Source organism: Mya arenaria, chromosome 1 (assembly GCF_026914265.1).
Source record: "Mya arenaria isolate MELC-2E11 chromosome 1, ASM2691426v1".
Classification (NCBI taxonomy): domain Eukaryota; kingdom Metazoa; phylum Mollusca; class Bivalvia; order Myida; family Myidae; genus Mya; species Mya arenaria.
In genome coordinates, this window is record NC_069122.1 from 62,042,082 (window position 1) to 62,066,322 (window position 24,241).

General features: G+C 33.9%; 1 protein-coding gene across 4 annotated transcripts; it reads right to left on the bottom strand.

The window, feature by feature from the left end:
• Nucleotides 1-698: 698 nt before the first annotated feature.
• On the bottom strand, nt 699-12,759 carry LOC128233727 (bcl-2-like protein 1). 4 transcript variants are annotated; one of them, XM_052947555.1, is made up of 4 exons: nt 12,104-12,759; nt 7,899-7,973; nt 4,678-4,732; nt 699-3,355 (listed from the first exon to the last, which is right to left on the bottom strand). In XM_052947555.1, exons 1-4 carry the CDS (start codon nt 12,638-12,640, stop codon nt 3,351-3,353), a joined length of 672 nt encoding a protein of 223 aa, XP_052803515.1. In that variant the 5' UTR covers nt 12,641-12,759; the 3' UTR covers nt 699-3,350. The 4 variants fall into 4 exon arrangements, with proteins under 4 accessions (XP_052803515.1, XP_052803530.1, XP_052803523.1 ...); XM_052947570.1 differs by lacking the exon at nt 7,899-7,973; XM_052947563.1 differs by lacking the exon at nt 4,678-4,732.
• Nucleotides 12,760-24,241: the final 11,482 nt, after the last annotated feature.

Here is a 24,241-nt window from a genome sequence, read left to right on the forward strand (position 1 = left end):
TACGCCTTTAAGTAAAAGGTTCTTTATTTCTCCATCAAGCACTATTGTCTCTTTTGAATTTAATTTTGTTTCACGTACATGAGTCGGATTTGGCGTGTCAATAAATTATATGGTACAGCCATGAACAGTCTCTAAAATACTCTTGTCAGTGGTCATTTGTTCCCATTGGGTACCGAAATGCTTTAGTCTGCCTGCTATCTTAATGCAGTAAATGTTAGAGTAACTCACCTCAGCTACATTGCAGGTTGCGGTTAATGTTTGGCATGTTGTTTGGGAGTCGCACTGATTTAGATCCCCAGTGGCGCCGTATAATGTTGGTATCATTTAAACAGGCTTTGCTTGCTAACTTAAATGGCGAAATTAAAAAATAAATGACCGAAGAAATAACTATAGATACAGTTATTGTAATGTGTGGTTTTGTGGCTTTTTATTTGCTCCTTTTTCATACATGTTTGGTTAGGACCATAACAATGGGGTTTGTAATTCATTTCAATTTGGGCTTTAACCGTCTGTTTTTGAAAACACATGTTCAGCTAAAACGCATACATTGTTTCTGACACGTGTTATGCCTAAAATGCAGGAAAACCCCATTTCTTGGTAATTGAATGTTATTTTAATTGTATTTCGGATTCGATGACGTACTTAAATTTATGTATTCGTTCCCGTAAGCCATAAATGAAAAACATATCAACATGAAAAAGTGTATTTTAATTTATTTACAACTATGAAGGTAAGGTTTACCCAACAACCATATACCATAATACAGTGACGAAATCAGAAAACGTAAAACATGTAAACAACAGGTCATAAACCCCTAATATTATATTGTACTTATTTTCATTCACATATAAAACAGTTAGAATTACAGTTGGATCAATATATTGATGATTTTAGACTCCTTTAAAATAGCCATCCCTACAGTCAAAATCGAGTGTTTGAGAATAAATTGAAAAATGATCACTTTGATCGCTGAAATGCACTAATTCATGCAAAATGATGTACTTAATGATGTTTTTTTTTAAATACATTTCACACGACGCTTCTACATTATTACTTGAAATAAAGCCCATTGTGGAAATGATAACAAACAGTCTAAGGTCTGAGTCCACATTCATTCTCAGAAAAGCAAAACAATTAAATGACTTAACATCATTTAAATTAAATTTGTATATAATATCCTTAGGATGTGAAAATCTTCGTTGAGGTAATATATTCAAGTGTTTTCACCATCATTTCTACTAAAAAAAAGTATTTACACAGAAAGTAACCTTTATATTAAGGAATTGGCAGAAAGAATGTTTCGTCTTAAATCTTAACAATATGCATTTTTATGAAAGAGATAATCGGCTAAAGACGTAATAATTTACAAATATACACTGATATGTGGAAAACAATGATCAGAAAATAAGCATGCACAGTTAATGGTTAGTAAGAGTAAGAAACTAGGTAAAAATGTCAAAATCAAGGTCATCCAAGCAAAACATAATTAAATGTCATTGTGTAACATCAATAATAAGAGAGTAGGTCGAAATGCCAACAACAAGGTCATCCAAAGATAGCATTGCTTATTGCTTTCAAAACTGTACACATGGTCCATTATCATTTATGTAGTTTCAACAATAAGAAAGAAGGTCAAAATTTTACAAACAATGTCATCAAACTCCAAAATAAATATTTGTTTCCAAAACTGTACATATGATCCAAATTTCATTGCCGTAGCGTCAAATATAAGAAAGAAGATCAAAAGTCAAATTCAAGGCCATCCAAGCACAACACAATATTTGTTTTCAAAACTGTACACATGGTCCGTATTGCATTGCTGTAGCTTTGAAAATAAGAAAGTAGGTCAAAAAGGGTGGGGCCAGCTTCGGCCCCAGGAGCATAGTTTCAACTTTCTTGTGTAGACGGCCATCATACGATGCTCCACAACTTATTTCAAAGGTATGCGACTTGTGGTTTGAAACAAGAATAATTTGAAAGTTTGGCTTATATAAATGTCTAGAAAACTTGTGACCCCTTGGGAGGGCCAGTTTTGACCCCATGGGTATAATTTAAACAATCTTGGTAGAGGACCTCTAAATGGTGCCTTTTTAATAATATCAAGGGGGGCTTTGCCTAGCGGTTTCAGACAAAAAGATTTTCAAAAATGTCCTTATATAAGTATACCAAACTTGTGATCCCCGGGGCGTGGCCAGTAATAACAGCAGGGACATATTTTTGAACAACATTCACAAGAAATGATGCCGAGACAGACGCAAGAATGACAGACCCTACACCATCGCATGGACTGTTCTGGCCATTGGCATTGGCCAATGTATTTAAATATCAACCAACCCCTAAACTATAATTTTGATCTCTTTTTAACAAGGGCATGGGATATTGAAATATAAAACCAAATGCACTAGCTTAAATTATTTTGTCAATCTTTAACTCTAGACTTTGAAAGTTTTTGGCTACTGATCTTGTTTCTGTAGTTGTTCATATATATATATTGGCTAAAAACGCATTTGTTTTATTATTTCAAGAGTAATATATTTTGGCGAATCTGGCTGGATTTCGAAAGGATCCGAGCTCTCATCCGAGCTCTCATCCGAGCTCCCTACTGTACAAGTTTCATCAAGATACACTATCCAAACAAAAGACTGTATCATGTTCACAAACCAATTGTTTACAGACGCACGGACGCACGGACGGCGTACAACACGACATCGCATAAATTATTCTGGCCTTAGATCTAAAAACTAATATGTACATACAAGAAAGGCAAAACATCAAACCCACAGAAAAGAAAATATTGTATAAAACGGCACATCATATGTTTAACAATCTGCAGCAAAATTAAAATGAACTAGTTCTGATTAATTACGTCCTGTACAGTAACACAAATACAAATTCTCGAAACCATTACAGCAGTAAAAAGCTAAGCTCATTTTTTTTTGTTTTGGTATACAATGTGTACTAATAACATTCTTAAGAGCTTAAGAAAATTATCTTCATGATATTTCAGTTAAATTTATTTTAATTTAGTAAAATCTAGCATGCAATAGATATATCAAACATACCAACAGTACATCAAATAAACTTCATCATACAGAGTAGGAGAACGCAATTAAAAGACAAAATATAAAATTACAAATCCATTAAAGTGTTATGTTTAGCACGGTGAGATATAATTCATTTAATTATGTTAAATTCATCATCACATGTTAAAATATTCCTTACATCCACACTACGACCCTTTTCCTTGTTTTTAAACTGCAGCAAATCTCGTGAAGACGTCAGGAACACAACGTCTGAATTCCATTTTGAAGAAATACTATTGAAAGTATTGGCGTGGTTTGGCGGGAGCACTATCCTGAAAATAGCATACAAAAATCATGTAATTAACTACCTTATCTAGTATATCTTGGTCAGGCCATAAGCCGTTAATTTCATTGAATTTTCATTGGAGTTATTCCGTTAATACCAATGCTTTTTTAGATGAAATACGAACATTAGAGTACAATTGTGAATAAAAGTGCACGGCGACCGACGAGGCATAACATTTTCCAATACTATTAATAATAATAATAATAATAATAATAATAATAATAATAATAATAATAATAATAATAATAATAAAAATAATAATAATAATAAAAATAATGATAATAACAATAGTAATAATAAACGATTATACAAAAAGCCTTTGGTGTCGTGCACCACTAACGTCGGTGTGTTAGTACGTAAACGTCGCGACCGTGCTTTTATTTTTACAAACAGATGATTGTGATGTAAGCGTCCTATCAGATGTTGTTGTTTTTTTTACTTTTTTTTAAATTATGTTTGTGCCTAAAATGTGTTTACAATTTTCAAAAGAATGCGAGAAGTTTTGACTAATAACATAACCTCACGTCTTACCTAGAATTACTTTGTTTTCATTTTCGTGCATATTCAGTTCCGAAAATATTATATTGAACGTTTTAAGTTGGTTTTGTTTAGACGTTTCCATTATTGTTCATACAGTGTTTGGAGAAATTTAAGCTTCTACAATTGCTAAAGAATGTTTTTGCGACTTCCTACATGGCGACTTCGGTGTGTAAGCATGTGTGTACACACATGGAGACGTTTTAAAGATCGGGAAAGTGTTACTTAAGAACGCTTGTTTACATGTAATCTGGTATAAGCTATAATCCCTTTGTCGATTAATTCAAATATAGTTTTTTGATCAAACGAATTAAAGTCCATGTTTATTATGCCGCGTTTAATTTTAACCAAGGTGACCGCAATTAGAGACCCGAAGGCTGCATGGTTTCTTTCCCCCGGAGAGGACAACATGAATTCAACAAAAAAGCCACTAGAATGATTTTGAAAGATTTTAGTGTGTGTACCCCTGCAGCGCTCAGTGAGCAGTCCTAGAACGATACGAAATCAGAAATCAATTTAACCTCACGTTTTTTTTACAGAATTTGGATTGGTTTGTTTATTTCGTGCATATTCATTTTCAACATGATAAAATTAAACTTGCAGAAGAAAACCGTTTACAGTTTTGTTTAAACGTTTTTTATTGTTCAAACTGTGTCGGCAGAAAATCACGACTCTTTAGAAAAGCTTTTCTAATATTTGAAAATATTTAATTTACACTTCAATTGTTTTAGAATGTTTATTCTACAAGAAAGTACATTTAAACTGTCTTACCAAAAGATTGTAGCGGGACTGATTCCATAGATAGAACTCCTGGCCTTATCCATGCCTTAAAACGAATACATTTGATTATTAAAAATTATAGGCTTGCAATTCATTAAATTTTACAATATGAATAAGTATTTTGTTATAAGTCTGGATAAACCTCTTTAAATTATTATAAACGATATTGCAATTCGCCGTTTTTGCGTCTTGCTACACATCGACGTTGGTGTGTAAGCATGTGTAGATCCATTAAAATCTCGCATTACGGGTGTTTACTTTGAGACGCGGTAAAGATCAGACAAATGCTATTTTAGAATGTTTGTTTACTTGTAATTAGGTATAAAGAATAAACCCTTTATCGATTGATTGAATGCTTAATGTACTATGTTTCATGGTATCTAGCCAACGTTACCAAACGACATTTCTGAGAATTTGTTTCGTCAGAACTTATGGTAACAAACTTCCCAAAACCTGTATTTATTCTTTTTTGTAGTATTTAAACTGTGTTTAAAAGAAATTGACGTCTCCTTTAGATAAACAGGAGTTTACAAGGAATCGGGAAAAACAAATCCATATCCCAGCATTTTTTTAAGGTCTACGGTGCTAGAGTAGACATCCACATTTGTTGTCTTCATTCTGTAAGAACGATGATGATATTTAAGATACATGATCTATTATTTAAGAACGCTTTATGCGACTTGCATGTCGTCAATTTCAAATTCATTAATCCACCAAGATTGTGCAATGCAAGTCTCACTACAAATGATGAGTGATACACTTGGCAAGAAATGTAACCACTGTACTATGTTTATATAGTTCCTTTATTAAACGAATAAAAGTCCATGTGTATTGCACCGCGTTCAGTTTTAACCAAGATGACTATAATTAGCGACACGAAGGTTGCATGGTTTCTTTCTTCCGGTGAGGAGATAACATTATTAAATAAGTCGCATTAATCTTAATGATTGTATGCACATCTTGAAATTTGAACATAATAACCCATTTGAAATATTTCATAACGATTTGTGTATTATGTATGTTCCTTTTACAAGAAGATAAATAATCTATTTTATGAATTCAAGAAAAAAATCATTTTAGAATTGGCATGTGTGAACCGCTGCAGCACTCAATATAAAACACTTGTACGATACGGGATAAAGTTAATTGATTTTTTTGTGATAGTAAATTGAAAGGCATTTAATAAACTTAAATGGACATTTACCTAGCTAAGCAACTTATAAGTTATCCTGTGTTAAGGCCGTTCTTTAGTATGCCCCCTTCGACGAAACGGGGTATTATGAAGTACCAAGTCATTTTATAATAAAAGTCATCAAAATCCTGAGGTGCACCTCTATATCTAGCATGCTTGTTATCTAAATTGTACTTAATGTGTAAACATTTCAAATTTATCTTCTATAATGATAAAACAGCTCAAATCAAATTTCTGTTGCATAACTAGATACAAGATTTGAAAACAATTACTGTTTTCTGTTGATACATGATAACATTTATGTCTCTTTCATGTTACTTTAGGAATGCATTTATGACTTTATCCTATTACTTCATGAATCCATTGATGACTTTATCCTGTTACTTCATTAATACATTTATGAATTTATCCAATTACTTCATTAATACTTTCATGACTTTATCCTGTTACTTCATTAATACATTCATGAATTTATCCTGTTACTTCATTAATACATTCATGACTTTATCCTGTTACTTCATTAATACATTTATGACTTGATCATAATACTTCATTAATACATTTATGACTTTATCGTGTTACTTCATGAATCAATTAATGACCTCATCGTGTTACTTCATGAATCCAATTATGACTTTATCATATACTTCATGAATCCATTGATGACTGTATCAAATAACTTCATGAATACATTTATGACTTTATCCTGTTACTTTATTAATGTATTTATGACTTTATCATATTACTTTGTTAACACATATATGACTTTATCATGCTACTTCATGAATCCATTGATGACTTTATCGTGTTACTTTATTAATACATTGATGACTTTATCATAAAACTTCATAAAAACATTTATGACTTTGTCAAAATACTTCATTAATACATTGATGACTGTATCAAATAACTTCATGAATACATTTATGACTTTATCCTGTTACTTTATTAATGTATTTATGACTTTATCATATTACTTTATTAACACATTTATGATTTTACCATATTACTTCATTAATACATTTATGACTTTATCATGCTACTTCATGAATCCATTGATGACTTTATCGTGTTACTTCATTAATACATTGATGACTTTATCATAAAACTTCATAAATACATTGATGACTCTGTCAAAATACTTCATTAATACATTTATGACTTTATCGTATTACTTCATGAATCCATTTAGGACTTTATCATACAACTTCATGCATACATTAATGACTTTATCATGTTACTTCATTAATACATTTATGACTTTATCGTATAACTTCATGAATCCATTTCTGACTTGATCATATTACTTCATTAATCAATTTATGACTTTATCATGTTACTTCATGAATCCATTTATAACTTTATCGTGTTACTTCATTAATACATTTCTGACTGTATCTTAATACTTCATTAATACATTGATGACTTTATCATATTACTTCATGAATCCATTTATGACTTAATCATATTACTTCATTAATACATTTATGACTTTATCATATAACTTCATGAATCCATTTCTGACTTTATCATATAACTTCATGAATCCATTTATGACTTTATGATAGAACTTCATGAATACATGTATGTCTTTATTCTGTTACCTCATGAATACATGTATGACTTTGTCCTTTATATTTATGAATACATTTTCGACTCGATCATAATACTTCCTGAATACATGTATGACTTTAGGTATCAATGAGACCTCAAATCAACGACCAACTATAAAAACAAACAGGAGTGCTGCGAATCGGAGCATTACACGCCTTGTAAGGCCATAAGTACAGGTAGTAAAAAGGAAATAAATGTTAGCAGTTTAAGGTATAGATAGGTCGGTTCAAATTGTAATCAATTTCTTAAATGACTGAGTTAACGTATATATAAGTATGCCAAATGATATGGTAATAATGTTTGATAAATGGCAGATAATTTTTGAAGTATACGATGAATAATAACCCTTACCATAAGTAATCTAAAGGTCAAGCCCGATTTCCGAGTGTATAAAAAGAATATTTACCATAAAATGAAGTACTATTTCCATAAATGCATCGTAGAATTTGTTGATGGATTCTGACCATTTGAAGAAGCATTCCTGCAATGTTATCGATTATGAGCAAACACTGAAACTAGCACATTATATGAATAAGGATTACATTCAAACATATATAATAAAAAAATCTCAAATAGAATAAATAAAATAAAAATAGATAAATGTGTCTTTATAAATACAGTTACGACCTAATCCTTTACTTCATGAAAACATTTATGACTTTATACCTTACTAGATGACAGCATGTATAACATTGTTCGTTACTTCATGAATGCATTTATGACTTATCTGCCATTTGATAAATACATTTATGACCTTATTGTCTACTTCATGTGTACATTTATCCTTAACTTCATGAATACATGTAGGACATTATCCTTTACTTCATGAGTACATGTAGGAAATTATCCTTTACTTCATGAGTACATGTAGGACATTATCCTTTACTTCATGGGTACATGTAGGACATTATCCTTTACTTCATGAGTACATGTAGGACATTTATCCTTAACTTCATGAGTACATGCAGGACATGATCCTTTACTTCATGAGTACATGTAGGACATTATCCTTTACTTCATGAATACATGTACGAAATTATCCTTTACTTCATGAATGCATTTATAACTTTAAATAGCCATGAGACTTCAAATCCACAGCCAACAGAGATACAAACAAGCCTGCTGCGAAACGGAGCATAACAGAAACTTCAAAAAATTGATGTTACCAGTTTAAGCTTTATAGTCTGTTCAAGCCATGAAAAAGCCAAGTCATAGTGTAATACATGTACAAGGGGTGTCCTGGAAGTTCGAGGAAATATACTGTAAAATGCCGATATGTTCTTCTAATTCTCTAAAAATGTATGTATGAGTAACTGAGTCATATTTTTATTGGAATATTAAAAAGAAAATGGATATGATTTCTTCCACAAAAAAGAAATGCATGATTCTGCAACACCGCGTTCCAGGTCGGACCCTAAATGTCGATTACTACTCCAACGTACTGCGGAGGGATCTCGTGCACACGATTCGTATAAAACGGCCACTTTTTGACCTTTACCGCATTAATCTCCATCAGTATAATGCCCCGGCGCATAGAGCAGCGTCCATGCAGCTGGAAATTAGTCTTCTTGGATTTGAGATATTGGAACATCCCACGTACAGCGTCGATCTGACACAAATAGACCCCCGTGTGTTTCTGGTGATAAAGCGGCAGTTGCGGGGACAACACTTCGCTGCAATTGTTGACCTTTAACAGACGACACAGAGGATCGTGTCTAGATTTGACAATGAGTGGTACGCAGACATTTACCATATATGGATAAGCAGACATAGCTATTGTGTACTGACGGGCGGAGAATATCTTAAGAAAGTCAAAAAGTGCTAAATGTTGACGTTGTTGGCGGTATGTAACATCATCCGTGCGCCAGAGTGTGCTTTCTACCACATCAGATTGGCATTTCCGGTGAATTCACCGTGCTGGAAAATTCCATCTGGCACTACAATGCCAGAGGAGTCACGCGCTGTGAAGACATACTTTTTATTGCTTTTATAGTTAACCTCTTTTAACCATACTTATGAGAATTCAATGAATGAGTTCCATAAACATTACTTTTACAAAAACATACTTTCAAAACCAAACAGAATAACCCTTAAACGACGTAATACTGAAGGAATTCTTGACGTTTGCAATGAATAAAAATTATTGCGCGTCATTTCTATGTAATGTTTTTCACAAATGTAATTAAAGATGTGCTAGGAAAAATATCAATCATGTGTGTCCGGTCCGGATAGAAAATTCTTGCACACCGGATAGGCATTTCCGGTGAATTCTGCCGTGCTCGAAATATCGATCTGGCACTCCCCTCCCCCATGCCAGTTGAGTCACGCGCTGTGACGTAATAATTTCTATTGCTTTTATTATACACATTATGTAATTATTATTATGAGATTAAATAATAAATGTATTCATGGTGTAACATGATAACATGATAAAGTCATAAATGTTTTCATGAAGGAACAGAATAGAATAATGCATGTATTCATGAAGTAACAGGATAAAGTCATAAATATATTCATGAAATGACTGGATAAAGTCATACAGTACTCATGTATCAACATGATTAGGTAATAAATGTATTCATGACGTAACATGAAGTAACATGATAACATGATAAAGTCATAAAGGTTTTCATGAAGGAACAGGATAAAGTCATACATGTATTCATGAAGTAACAGGATAAAGTCATACATGTATTCATGAAGTAACAGGATAAAGTCATATATGTTTTTTATAATGCAACCGGATAAAGGAGTATTCTGAATACGAAAATTTAGCAAACTGATATTTTATGTTTCGTTATGCGAATGCATCAATATCAAACGGCTAAATAAAACTGTCTGTCATGTGTTTCTGTCCGGATAGAAAAAAATCCAACCCGAGGGAACCTACGTTGCCAGGTAAGGAGGCTTGCGGTTACGCAGCGTGCCCAAGGGATAGATCAATAAAATATGTCATTTGTTCCCGTTCCGGATAGAATAATCCGATCCGAGGGCACCTGCATTGTCAGGTAACAAGGCTTGCCGAGTTTCTGACAACGCAGCGTGCCCGAGTGCCGAATGCTTCTTTCTAGCACACCGGATAGGCATTTCCGGTGACGTCAGCCGTGCTGGAAAATTCCATCTGGCATCCCCTCATGCCAGATGAGTCACGCGCTGTGACGTAATACTTTTTATTTCATTTATTATATATTTTAAGTAACCATAATTATTAGATTTCAATAGATGAGTACCATAAACATTAACTTTACAAAAATATATCTTCATAACAAAACAAAATAACCCTGAAAAGACCTGATATCGAAGGAGTTTATTGACGTATGCAGTGAATACAAATTACTGCGCGTCATGACGTCAGTAAACATCATCGCACACGCTTATTGGTGAAATGTACAAAAATGAGCTTTGTTATGCATTTTCTTCACCAAAAATAGAATTTAAGGTATGCTAGAAAAAATATCTATCATGTGTGTCCGTTCCGGATAGAAAAATCTGATCCTCAGGCACGCTGCGTAGCCGGTAACTCGGCAAGCCTCGTTACCTGGCAACGCAGGTGCCCTCGGGTCGGATTTTTCTATCCGGAACGGGAACACATGACAGATATTATTAATCCGGAACGGACGCACATATTAAATATGTTTCTAGCATAAATACATTCTTTGCGCAGAAAATAATTAAAATATCCTTTTTTGTACATTTTACAATAAAGCGCGTGCGATGACGTTTATTGACGTCATGACGCGCAGTAATTTGTATTTACTGACATCACGTATTTTAAGGTGTTTTTTATATTTTTATATAAGTATATTTTTGGTAAAGTTAATGATAATGGAACTCATCTATTGCTGTTGATATATGAATAGTGTATGATTTTATTCTGTCAAGTCATTTATATATGTATGAATTCTTCCTGTTACTTCATGATTACATTTATGACTTAATCTTAATAATTTATGAATACATGTATGACTTTATCATGTTATCATGTTACTTTATGAAAACATTTATTACTTAACCCTGCTGATACACGAATACTGTATGACTTTATTCTGTTATTTCATCGCTACATTTATGACTTTATCCTTTTAATTTATGCTTACATTCAAGACTTTATCATGTTTTCATGTTACTGTATGAATACAATTATTACTTTATCCTGTTGATACATGAATACTGTATGACTTTATCCTGTTATTTCATGGATACATGTTTGACTTTACCCTTCTACTTCATGAATACATTTACAACTTTATCCCGTTATACCATGAATTCATTGGTGACTTAACCCTTCTACTTTATGAATAAATTTATGACTTTATCCTGTTAGTCGCACTGCGAAACGGGGTATTACACGTTTTAGGGCTTTAAGTACAGACACTACAAGAAAATATATGTTACCTGTTTAGCAATAAAAAGTCGTTTCATAATGTAATCAAATTATTTAATGACTGGTTAAACTTATGCAAGATAGTATGCCAAAATATTTGGTAAACTTGTCGATAAAGAGAAGACTCCTAATATGACGCAGACTGCTACCCCTCCTCCCCCGACCCCGCCCTGTCATGGTTAATCCAAAAGTAAAATCCGTTTTCAGAGTGTATGAAATATACAGACCCATCCGCCATGTTCGTTTATCCATGGACCTAGTTTTTCGTTGATGTACCAGCTTGTTATGCGTTGAATACTATTGACTTCAGAATCATAGCCTTTTTCTGCACATTTTTTTGCCAATTCTCCGCTGATGATCAGCAAATATACGATGCCCTTCGAGTTTGTTTCATTTTTAAATAAGTTATCGGCCTCTTGCAAAAGAGTTATCAGCACTGTTGCTTTATTTGGATTAATGTTTGCAGTATCTATTTCAAATCCCTTTTCGAAATCGTCTTCAAAGATATCACACGTTTTTCGCATGAGCTTTAATTCTCTCTGACATTGAGCTTCATCTGACTTTTCTTCCGGAACCGTGTACATTTTGGAATCTTCGCAAGTAAAGCAACGCGTAAACACATCTGTCTCTAGTTTCGATTTGCATCCTTGACAATATACCGTCGGCCATTTTGAAAAAGTTTCAAAATCGTAGCCTGACTTTTGAAGTTGGTAACACAGATAGTCTTGTGTTATTAATTCCGTCATAGACACAAAATCCGACATTGTGTACACTTATGTAATTATAAGTATGTTCATCACATTTTAAAAAAGATTAAACACGTTTGCTGCTTCATAAACCGTTTGTATAAAAGAGAATCAAAAACGTCTTCCTTGTTACCTTTATCTGAATAGCACATCTATAAATAGAATCACGTTTAAAACGCAATATCGTTTTATAACGCCAGGGCAATACTTTCGATTTGAACGGATATTTATAGATCCATGCAATAACACATACCAACTGAGTGAGCCAGTATATTTAATAAACAGGTTATGAAGCAATTAAAAAAGTTCGTGAAAGTACTTTTTTATTTTGCATTATGTACATTGGTAAAACGCAAAAATACATGATGCAGAAATTAACATCACCTATGTTCTAGCTTCTATAGATATTCACATTTCAGCAAGGCAGCCGACGACTTCAATGTCAGTTGTCACAATTCACCATGTGATTGATACCCACCCAAACAATACAATTAAAGTAAAACGCGTGTATATGAAAAGGGCACTTCGTACAGAAATTATTTGTTAACGTTATATTCAATAAATAAACCAACCGTGACAAGAATTTGTTTTTCATAAATGTATTTTATTTGAATGTAAGTTGTTTTTTTACAAAAATCATCCAGCATAACCAAGTACACACATTTTGGTAACCACGTGCATTAGTAATTATAGCAGGTATTATCGCATTTATAGTCAGGCGCGTAGCTAGGGCCAATTAGGGATTACGCAGATCGATGCCTCGTGGTAGGTGTGGGAGGGGGTATTTCAAATTTGCGATTTTCGGTCGGACGAAAACTTCAAAACACCAACTGAGTGTTTGCGTACAGTCAGCTACGCACCTGATAGATGACTTGAAATCTTTAAAGAACTTATTTGAAAACACAATCAATTGGTGTCACAGTGACAGTGCACATGGAACTTATAATTCGTGGCTAGTTAGTGGTAAAATTATCTGCACTCGGCGTAGATTTAAGTTTACTAATTTTTTAATTATATTTTCATGGAGTATATTTCCATCACGCGTCATCCTATCAGGGAAAATAATGGTGAGTACTTACATCGTCAAATTTAGACAGGACCAGTTAAGTGAAATCAAACAAAGTATAAGTGAGTCCCCCTACCCAAACTAGATAAAATAAGGTAGAGCATTTGCTGGACTATCAATTCCACATCGTCAGTATGATGAGTGTGACACAGTTCTTTTCTGCTGATCACTTTATTTCGGTACAAATATTCAAAAAGCACTGCTAACAGGGAGAAACAAAAAAACAAAAGACAAAATATGGTATGTATTCTTTGTGTCACATACAATATTTGAATAAGAATGCTAAATATCAACACTGTAATTGGAATAGTCATAGAGCGCATTTCAATACCACAACTATCAAGGAAACAAGTACAAGGAAAGGCTATACTCCATACAGTATTTGCGTTAAAATATCTATACTTAGTACATTACCTTTGCTAGTTTAATCGAGAAATTATCCAATTATACTAAGAAGTTAATTGGCGTGTGCAGTGCACACTATTAAAAGAATTTTGTTAAAACCTGCCCTTGCCCGGGAGCTACCTTCTTCATCACCAGTTTATGAATGTTTTAAAGCCATGCATCAGAGTTGTGTTGGTGTCTGCACACCAGGACATGTCTGTACTCAATATACTGATACTTCATTGTGTCAAACTTAGGTTATTTACAACAAACACAGGTAAAACCCTTACTGTTCCTGTGACACTGGCATTGTTTACATCTCATTTGGGCTACTATATCCGGTGTGCAGTGATCCACCGCGATGATAGGTTAATTGAAGGACATCTATCGTTTATTTCTCAGCTCCATATAGACATATTACAATAAACAAACTATTTCCTTTTTTTATTATTTATCAGAAGATATCTCAAAACAGTAAGATCACTAACAACAATACGTTGTTTCTAAATATTTCTCCATTCACCAGTTTTAAACAATATATAACAATAAAAAGTGAATTAGATCTAAAAAGTTATGTTTATTTCTATGCTGATCTCTTTGTGAATAAAACTTTGAAGATATCCACAAAAAAGCTGAAGAAATGCAAACGGGGAACGTCTACATTTTCGGTAAAATGAATTCATTACAGTCACGTTGTGACATTTAAAAAAAGTATAATAAAGCTTCATTAAGCATTAACTATTTTTTATAAAAGTAGATCTCATTAATCAAATTGAAGCCCTACAGTATTGATGTTCTTTTTTTAATGTAATGGAATTGAGCGGGTTTAAAAGTTTAAAACTAAAGAATGACCCTGTTCAGAGAAACAAGGTTATATATATGCACATATTATATATTACATAGATAAAACCAGAGACAGAGTCAACGTTAATTTTCAATAAACCTTTAGGAATTTACCCTTGAAAGAATCAGGAGTTCACATGAGTTTATACTTGTTTATGGGAAACCACCCTCAGATGTGTCTAAATGGCACAATATAATACAGGGACAATACTTATGTGAAAAACTACGGAAAAAAGCTCATTAGCAAAAGGTTTCAACATAAACCCGCTTTAATGTCACTGGGTAAACACCAAAGACATATAACACAAAAACAAAAAAATCACAAACAAGAAACATGGAAGAACAGCACAAATTTCCACTGATCCACTGACAAGCCCAGATATCGAAAGTTCGAAAATAAACCCTGTTTAGAGGCAGAAGACATGGACACAAAGTACAATGAATTAGAGACCCATAAATATAAACATTACACTCACAAATATAGAAACAGACAACACACGCATCAAAATAGTTTTACCGATAAATGATGGGATTCCCGCATTGGAGTCATCAGTACTGGGATACCAGTCTATTGTGTACTTAAACAAGTTTGTATGCTATAACCTAACACGTCTCAACTCACCCTTACCAAAACAAACACCGTTTATGCTGACGAGACTAGTTTATTTGTGGCAACAACAGATACAAGGGGGTGGCAACAACAAAAATCCAAACACAAAAATGTACTACAACTATTATTAACTTCTTTGCGTGTATATAAAACTATACGATCTTTGAAATACATGATGATAATGCTCGAAGAGTTGTCTTAATCTTTCTAGAAATACAGCAGATCACTAGTGTATCCATTTGACTTCCAGAACACTTACGATTTGAAATTTAACGACGATGAACCATCGGCTCATTTAATTGTGTTATAACAGTTGCCGAAAATTAATAAAAAAAAGCAGGAAAGATTCACTTTTGGTCGTATAAAAAGTGATTTTTTGTTTATTATGTGTATCATAGAGTATAAGAACACATTTTTATAATTCTCAGACCGAGCGATCACCCTTGGGACCGAATTGCTCGAATCAGAATCTCCACTGTCTTAACCTGCAGTCCAAATATCAGGTAACTGTGTTTCGAAATAGGCCATCAGTTTGCATTTGTTTGGGGGTCGGGTAGCGGATCCGTGGTCTAGTGGTAACACACTTGACTATCAATCCAGGGGTCGCAGGTTCGATTCCCCGTCGCATCACTAAAATACTAATTGTCTTCTGGGAGGGACATTAAATGGGGGTCCCAATCTCTTTAAGCAACAGTATTGCTGTATGTTAGACCTTATTTAATAAGAACCTTAAGGATACTGCGATTCATACACCACCTCCTCATTGAATGTGTAAAACAGACGAGAAAAAATGCAGTACCGATACAGAGCGTTATGGCATAAAAAGGTAATAAGATTTTTTTTGTCTGATAATTGCTTCAACTCCGCTGAGTATAAAGATGAGGCATATGTAGGATAAGGGTAACAATATCAAGAAGTAAAAGTCACAATGAAAATACAAGAACTCCGAGAGATGTCAAAATTTACATTCGATATATAGGCCCAAAATTGTATTTCCTTGAAAGCATGTTACGCATTCGACAACCTAACTAATATAGCTGATTCTTTATTTTGAAATTCTGCAATAAACAAACTTTAGTTTGTCATTTGTTAAATTTAATGAAAAAGGTCAATAAGACAGAACAATGCAAGTCCAACGCTAGAGAGTGAGTGATAGAGAGTCTCGAGATTCTTGACAGACTTCGTATATAGTCTTGAGACTCTTAACAGAATAACTACATAGTCTTAAGATTATTTTCAGTATACCTACATTGTCTTAAGATTATTTGCAGTATACCTACAAAGTCTTCAGATTCTTGGCAGAATACCTACACAGTCTTGAGACTCTTGGCAGAATACCTACAAAGTCTTGAAACTCGTTGCAGAATACCTACATAGTCTAAAGATTCTTGGCAATATACCTACAAAGTCTTGAGATTAATGGCAAAACACCTACATAGGCTTTAGGCTAGAAATATGGGGGATCTTGGCAGTATACCTACAAAATCTTGAGACTCTTGGCAGAATACCTACAAATTTTGAGATTCTTGGCAGAAAACCTACAAAGAATAGAAACTCTTGACAGTATACCTACATAGTCTTGAGATTCTTGGCAGTATACCTACATTGTCTTGGGAATCTAAGCAGTATACCTACTAAGTCTTGGGTATCTTCACAGTATACCAACATAGTATTGGGTTTCTTGGCAGAATACCTACACAGTAATGGGTATCTTAGCAGTATCCCTAGATTGTCTTGGGTATCTTGGCAGTATATCTACATTGTCTTGGGAATTTAAGCAGTATACCTATTAAGTATTGGGATTCTTGGAAGGATACCTTCATAGTCGTGGCTATCTTGGCAGCATACCTACATAGTCTTGGGATTTTTGGCAGTATGCCTACATTGTCTTGGGTATCTTGGCAGTATACCTACATAGTACTGGTTATCTTGACAGAGCACCTACATAGTCTGGAAAATCTTGATAAGCTGGTCCATTACATTGAATTAGGTACTGTTTAAATCGCCTGTCGTACAAACCAACTTGATATGCCATTTTCTGAAAAGAAAAGATTCTAAAGTAAATATACTTTTAAAGGGTTGATAATTTGTTCGGGTAGGTTAGCGTTGTATGTGTCCTCCTCTCTCCAAGTATGTTTTGTGTTTGAACCCCTTTTCAAAAACACATTCACTTTGATTATCTAATTCCTTATAAGCTGAAATGAATGGATGTTCCTTTATACATGTATATTTGTTTAGACTAATGAATAGTTTAATTAAACACACTACACTTTAAAGCAATCTGTGCATGGATAGACATACATTATCATGATAAAATGTCTGGGCTATTTTTGATGAAGTAGCCGCTTTGAAACCCAAGAGTGTTATATATGTTGGGGGGATGGATGGCTCGATTGAACATAGCTAGAATAAAGACAAAAGCAGAATCAATTAAAATAGCAAGTTTGTGTCGTCATCCATCATACCAACTTATACATTGAGACAGCCGAGCAGGATGCAGAAGGAGCAATGGACGGGACAATAGACGCAACATGACAACAGAGACAGGTCACATTCAGTATTAAATATCGATATCTATAAATGTTGGGGACGCCGCCTTAAAACTTGCATGGAAACACAGAATACTACAACGGTTTCGAGATCAAAATTGGGTAAACCATGATTGAAATATGTACCTCAATGCCTGGAAGCAAGAGATTACTATTTTTGCATATAAAGAGGCCGATGGATGCTATTTAGAATTGTTTTGTTTTCTCTCTTCCTGATTGTATTACGTTAATAAATGTTTGTACGAGTTTGCCCAAACGGCCTTGGTGTCATTAAAATAAGTGCATTATGTTAACTACTGTTGAATTTGTTTCATTTTTTTCCTTTATCAAATACATTTAAAAGACTCTTGATGTTCAAATTGTGTAACTTGAAGGATCTTGTGGGTTTTGTTGTTCACATATTTTGTTAAACTAACCTGCTATATTTCTACTCATTCTGGACACTGTGTTATGGTTAATTAATTACAATAACTTTACATATTACTGTCCGGTAAGCGGACATCAATGCATTCTGTGTTTGACTTCCGGCGATTGCTTATGTGAGTATGCTTTTGGGTCACCAAGCCGGACAAGTGGGTTTACCTCGGGACTCCGGTTTCCACCACAACTCAAGACCACACGCTCGCGCTACATCGTTGCAATGAGAGTGACTAAAAGCAGAGGTTTCCTATACAGTCGTTGTTAATTAACGTTTTAACTTATTGTTCCTAACGATTAATGAAATTATGTGGACTTACAGCAACATCGTTACATTCTCCCTCAGTGAAATTAAGACATGGATTCCAGGAATACTCAATCTCGTGACTGTCTGTTACATTCACAAACCTGAAAACAAAGAATATATATATTGTAGAATACTTTATCAGTAAGCTCTAGTTCTTGAAGCGTTACATTTTTCATTTCGTATCTTCTTACACATTGCGGTTAGAGTGAAGACAAGTGTTAGTTGAAGCGTTTATAACCAATGTCATGTTTTCACAAACCGTGCCGAGATGGAAACCAAAAAGCTTGCCGTTGCGAATGTCAGAAACCAATGTCATAACTTTGGTGTCTTTTCACTGTAAAATAAATTACACACATGAAAATGAGTGAGAAATGTATAAACACATATTTGTTTTCAGTCCTTAAATCGTAATTAACACATCGCAAACACCACTATATCTACGCCTTTCATCCATTTTCGTGTCGACTCTATAATTACAAGAACGTTATCCCAGAAGTTTCGTTCATTAAAATTGATCAGGGTTTTCAAAAATTATTATTTTGGAGAGAAACAGACACTGCAGTAATTGTTCATCATTTATTCATTGAAATTGTTTTCTGCTTCTGTGTGACCCCGTAACAGACACTTTGGGATTCAATACACTTACTAACATCAACAAACACTGAACCCAATACATTGTCCTTTGTAGCGTTTATGTTATGATCTTACGAAGATGCACGATACAAAAGTATACAAATAAGTATGTCCCTTTCGTATTATTACAACATTGTTGTAAAGATATCATTATTCGTACATGTACAAATATAATCATTTGGTTGTAGAGATACGGACACGGATAACCTTCACCATCGCTAAGACAAATTGTAATAGTGAGGATATCAGTGAGTGTACACTTTTAAAATGTACCATATTTATGAATCACGTACTTTTGTTAACGTGTGTGTATAATGCCGTCAATTATTGTATTAGTTCTAACTGATAAGAATTTCATAGCTGTTATTTTATAAGATTATAAAACAATTCATATGACATTTTCAAACAAAAAGCTACTTTATTAAGTTCGAGTGACTACATATTATTCTTTAATGTGTTCGGCATGATATTATACGGAACCCATCGTATGATTAAGCTCATAGTGTATGTCAGCATTTATTTGGTATGTCAGAAATTGAGAAATTCAAGTGTTATTTTGCTCACCGAAAATCCTTTGTGTTTAGATTGCTTGCAAGACCCTGCTTTGAAGTACATCTATGTAGAAATCATGTTCTATAAAGTAAAACTAATAGGAAAGTGTTACATGTAGTGTATGTACATGATGTACATCTTTGGTGTATAGACAAGTTGATCTATTGTCGGACTCTTCTAGTTATGACTATTTATAACTATGATAATTCAAACGGTCACACTTAAAGGTTCAGTGATTTATATACATGAACAAACATCAATCAATCAATCAGTCGTTTTTCATATGGATATACATTAATGCAGAGAGAGAGAGAGAGACAGAGACAGAGAGAGAGAGAGAGAGAGAGAGAGAGAGAGAGAGAGAGAGAGAGAGGGGGGGGGGGAGGGGGAGAGGGGGTGGAGAGAGAGAGAGAGATAGACGCGTTTTGTGTCTTTATTTTCCCTGCACGCGAATGATTTCTTTTTGTAATGATTCACACTTGTCCTCTTCAACACCGGAATAATATGCAAAAAATATACTAGACTAAATATTTTAGATCGTTTAAAAATCCGTTTGTCTATTTATAATCATACAGAAACACAATTTAAAGTACTTTTTAATAATATATTTTATCCAGCAACATTATATATATTGAGTTCTTTAAGCATTTTTTTCCCGCAAAGCCTTGCTGCAAATTGGACTCTATATCTTTATCTACTAGTATATTTTTACATGCGCGCCAGACACTTACAATCCGGTCAATGCTGTTAAACTTTCGGTCAACTCTTAAATGTAAATACAGTGATATTTTTTTTAGTTTTAATAGCATGGCTTGACTGCGTTCTTGATTAACTCTGACCTAACAGTGTATTAGTTTAATAGTAACTAGTGTAGTAGAATACGATTCCCATGGATTATTATTTTATACAAACTTTGCCGTGGGATCACGGTCCCTAATGTTTAGTTATAATTGAACGTGCACACGTGAAGACGCATGCTTTATTCGACGGTTTGGTGTGCACATGTTTTACAAGCATGGATTTGTTTGGAGATATATTTCGATATGCATCTAACATTATCGGATTTACTGTCTATACTTCACTTTTAACTGTATACTTAATATTTCGAAAAGGGGTATCGATTATCACCAATCAAGGTAAAGAGAGAAAATTTGAGCAAAGCTGCCATATTCAAACAATAAGGTGGAAAAGGAAATTCTTCACTATTGATGTTGCTGCGCCAACAGATTTCTTCGCCGTGCATAATGGACGGGTCCATCCGATTTATGTTATACAAGGAAACGTTTCAATGTATTGTACAACCAAGAACTATGTTTACTTTATAGAGACGGATGTAACAACGGATGTCTTCAAATCTGAAACCAATCCATTTCAGTATATCGGTCAGTTTAATCATGCTAAGAAACTGATATCCATGCCTGTAAAAGCTTTTATTCGATTCTGCGAATCCATAAGATACGAGGAAGAACATGTTTTATTTATGCCTAATACAGGACGGTGTGGGTCTAGCTTATTGTCTCAAGCCCTCGAAAAGACACCAGGAACGCGACTACATGCCAAACCAGACAGTCTGCCAAACCTTGCTAGTCTCTGGAGGTCTGTGGCTTTAAACCAACAACAGTACGAGGAATTATTGGCTGCAATATTTGCATATTGTGCAGACCCATGACTGGTGTTTCAAGAATTTGCATCAAAACCAGATCATGTGCAACATGCCACGTTGAAGCCATACGAAAAAAATTCCCGAAAACAAAGTTTGTGTTTGGTTACAGAAATAACTTGAACACTGTTTCTTCTTTTCTTGGCCTGATGGTTTCAGAAGTCTTGCTATGTACCTCACGACAGTGACAGTTTTTCTGCGATGGTTCCATTCTTAAGGAAACGGATGTACCAATACTTTTGCTATGGTTTGGATGAACACTATGTTTCTTTGAGGCCAGAAAATCTGAACACAGTTGAGCTCTTTACATATGCATTGGGTAATTGTATTTCGTTGATAATGAGATTTCGTGACAATGTAGGAAAATGTATACCAATTACGTATGAAGATCTCATAGCAGACCCAAAGGGTGTGTTAAGTGACGTCTTCAAAGAGGTTCAAATTGACGAGAAACACATCGCCTTAGCGCTTGAGGCGTTCCAAAACGATTCCCAGCACGCAACACCGTTGAATAAAAGTAATATCAATAATGCTGTTGGAAGACGGATAATGGATAAAGACATTATTCGTGCGAACAAAATCTTGAAAATGTTTAATCGGCCGTCTCTTGGAAGTCCATTTGCACTAGAAAACTGGCAATAATATTTATATTACGCATTGTATTTTATATGTGTTTCAATAGTGGTAAATATTGTCATACACAGTCATATATGAGATAGAGGATAAGTGTTTGTTCAGATGTATGATTGTTATATATTTCACCGAGTAAACACCAAAATATATATTTTACGATTGGTGTGACCACGAGTGATATATATACATTAGGTGTACACGATGATAGATGCCTTGCGATCTTATACTGAAACAAGCAAACATTTTTATTATTTTCCTTAAATGATTTAAAATCAGATTTGAATAAGAGTTAGGTTGTGCACGCAAACTGGTTTAAACCCCCAGTAAATTTACATTTTACTGACCGTTCCAAGGCGGTACCTAACAATCCTTGATAAACATACCTAGTTTTTTATATATAGTATGTATGCAATGTGCTGCTTGTGGAGTTTTGTGCTGTTCTTCAGTGTTTCTTGTCTGTGATTTTATGTTCTATGTCTTTGGCGTTTACCCAGTGCCATTAAACCGGGGTTATGTTTAAACGTTTTGCTACTGAGCTTGTTTCTGTAGCTTTTCGCATAAATATTGAGTGTAACTATCCAGTCGCGCAAGATTTTACGCGAATGCAACGTCATTTCGGAAATGCCGTTGTTGAAGTTGTGTCCCAGTCCAGTGTACGCTGACGTCTGATAAGCTTTTAAAAAAATTAAAAAGTGTCAAATATCAAATTTTTAATTCACTGTTCAAAAACAGTGAAGTAACAACTAAAATTGTCCTAGTTTACTTTAATTCCAATATAAAAGGTTACAATACGCCCAATATGCACCATTTTGGACTAGAACTTTTATTTTTAACTCCCTCCCCCTGCCAACATTTTAAACCCAATAAATTTCTGTTCTGAGTAAAGGACGTAAGTCAAATGGTTATATCCCCTCTAACGACATAACCTGGATCCGTCTTGTATCATTTTTATTTCACTGATAAATTTCTTAAATTCACCAGAAATCATCAAATACAGTATTCTAGATGACGTAAAACATTCGAAGAATACTAAACGTGCAGTACAATGATAGTGTGAAATACTGGATTTTAAAACGTATGATAGAAAAATGCAAAATTGACGTAAAATACAAGATATACCCTTCTATCAATTAAACTTACTAATGGAAGATTTATGTACATGCACTTGTAGTAAGATGACGAAATAGCTAGTACCCCTTAACGTTATTTTGTTTACTGCGATAATTTGATAATAGAAAGTCTTTCTTGGTTTTAAATGGCATTTTGTATTTTAAACAAGCATTTGATCTCCTAAAATTGTTTCAGTACAATAAAAAAATGCGGAGAGTTTAAGATTTCGACAGTTTTTCCACAAGTTGACAATTTTTCTTTCCCCTATCAGCCATCAAATATTTATGTACTGTTGCCCTCGGCATATTGTTCTCGAGCAACAGTTTAGATGTCATCCCTACCACCATGGGACAACAGTTCAAAATGACCATTAAGTAACTGTATACTTGTTCTGTTGAGTCAATTAATTGTTTCGGGAATATTGGTATGCTACAAAATGTTCTTTTTCGTAAATATTTTATAAAAATGTGTGCACTCATTTCTTTGTACGTTGTTGCCTGTCTGAGAACTAGTGTGTTGATTCGTGTTTTTTGGAAAGTCACACCATGGTTTTTATTAGCTCTTATATAAAATAGAGACATATCATAATGTTTTTAGTATGCATAACGTCAAATTAGTGAATATCAATGACGATGCAAAAATGAAAACTAGGAGTGTGAACACACATTAACCTGAAAGTGAGGTTTAAAGCGTGACTAATTATACTAGATCATGATTTGCATTTCGTGCAACCTAGTGGGTCATGTTCACTGTATAATGTTCGACATATATCAAAAGCCTTTTCTTTGATAAACTTTAAAAACAAAGGGAATTGCATATTATCCTTTATACAAATATAATTATTATACGTATATT